Raw genomic sequence first — 1,536 nt, 5'->3', positions numbered from 1 at the left:
ACTGTCTTCCCTCCTTCTCGTAGAGCAAACCGCAAGCCTGAGTGAAAACACTTATATTGCTGGCTATCAGTTTTTACCATATAGATTAACCTAAATTGGAGTTTCACCCGTTTATCGTGAAGTGGCGTAATACTCTATGTGAACAAGTATGTTTCCACGACCGATAACACAATTGTTCATGTGAATTTTTTTCACTAATACAGAACTCTATTGATATATGAAATTGTTATCGTACAAACATTATAAGCTAAATTATTCATTTATACAGTCAATGAAAGAGCGTGAAGTAGAAAATTAGAGTTCCACTCAAGTGATATGAAAAACACTAGTGGAAAAATATATTTCACGACTACTGCATATCACCGCGAGTATCGCGTTTCTCACGCAAATCAGGTGAAACTCCATTGATATTTATTACCAACTTCAACTGCCTGGGGTCTGTCCAATTTCAGTGTCGCTTTAATGCTATCACCTAACACCAAGTGCGTGCGAACTCAGCGGATCTCACGAAGCTACCAGGCATAGCCATATCAACATCATCAGGGAGTATAATTCTGCATGAACAATCTCCCGTCCTGATGTACGCCTGTGGACGATACTCGCTGTGAAAAGGGTTCTTCCTACCACCTGAGAGAACATACATGTTGATGCAGTGTTGGAGTAGGTATATATATGTTCGCCTTCCTCAACGCGGCGACGGGAGTTCATATAAGAATTCGAGTGAAAGACAAGTATGTCCCAAAATTTTCCCAGAATAGGAAGTAGCTAAATGTGTATTCTATTCAGCGCGCAACCGACATGTAACATCTCTACAGAAATAGTGAATCAAATTGCTGATGACATCGGACAAACGTCGTAGAATTTTCATATTGTAACTAACACATGTAGTTGAGTATGTGCATGTTTTCCCACATTACTTGGAACATATGTTCGCCTTCCTCAGCTCAGGAGTTTCTAGGAATTTATATACTACATAAAGAATTTGCTGAGAATAATAAAGATTTATTACTACATAAACAATTTGCTATATACACAACGAACTTTCATATTGGCACCAACACGTGTAGTTGACCATGTGCATATTTCCCCACACAGTGTTGATCCGTTTACCCTCGTCCTCCTTCAACACATATAAGTCGCTCTCGAATTCTGTATACGTCTTAGCAGCTCCTGGCTTGGTGAGTACCATGCCTCGTCTGATCTGAAGTCGAGATGACGATTCGGAATGAAAAGCTTATGTTGGAGTTTCACCCTAGTGATATGAAAAACACTAGTGAAACTACATATTTCACGACTACTACTGCATATCACCGCGTTTTCCACCGAGTTTTTTTAGTAGTATTAACACTTTTATGCTACTCGGCTATAATCGTGCGTCAAACCTCACATTTTCAAATTTCTTCCACAAACGCTTATTACATACTCTTATACTTTCGGCATGTGCACTATAATATATAGTGGAGTGTCACAACCCGTTTTACGTGAAGTGGCGTAAACTCGGTGAAAACGCGATATCGCGGTGATATGCAGTAGTCG

At 39.6% G+C, this 1,536-nt stretch overlaps 1 protein-coding gene across 1 annotated transcript; it reads right to left on the bottom strand.

Annotated features, from left to right (window-relative positions):
• Positions 1 to 422: 422 nt before the first annotated feature.
• Pmar_PMAR004590 (elongation factor tu, putative) lies at positions 423 to 1,201 on the bottom strand (the record flags this gene model as incomplete). Its single annotated transcript, XM_002765728.1, has 3 exons — positions 423 to 472; positions 517 to 627; positions 1,111 to 1,201. Coding segments are annotated over 3 exons (252 nt in total), but the record flags the coding sequence as incomplete, so codon positions are not given.
• Positions 1,202 to 1,536: the final 335 nt, after the last annotated feature.

Source organism: Perkinsus marinus (genome assembly GCF_000006405.1).
Source record: "Perkinsus marinus ATCC 50983 genomic scaffold scf_1104296974988, whole genome shotgun sequence".
In the NCBI taxonomy this organism is placed as follows: domain Eukaryota; phylum Perkinsozoa; order Perkinsida; family Perkinsidae; genus Perkinsus; species Perkinsus marinus.
Note: the sequence above shows the minus strand (reverse complement) of the source record. Positions and strands in the feature narration are given on the sequence as shown.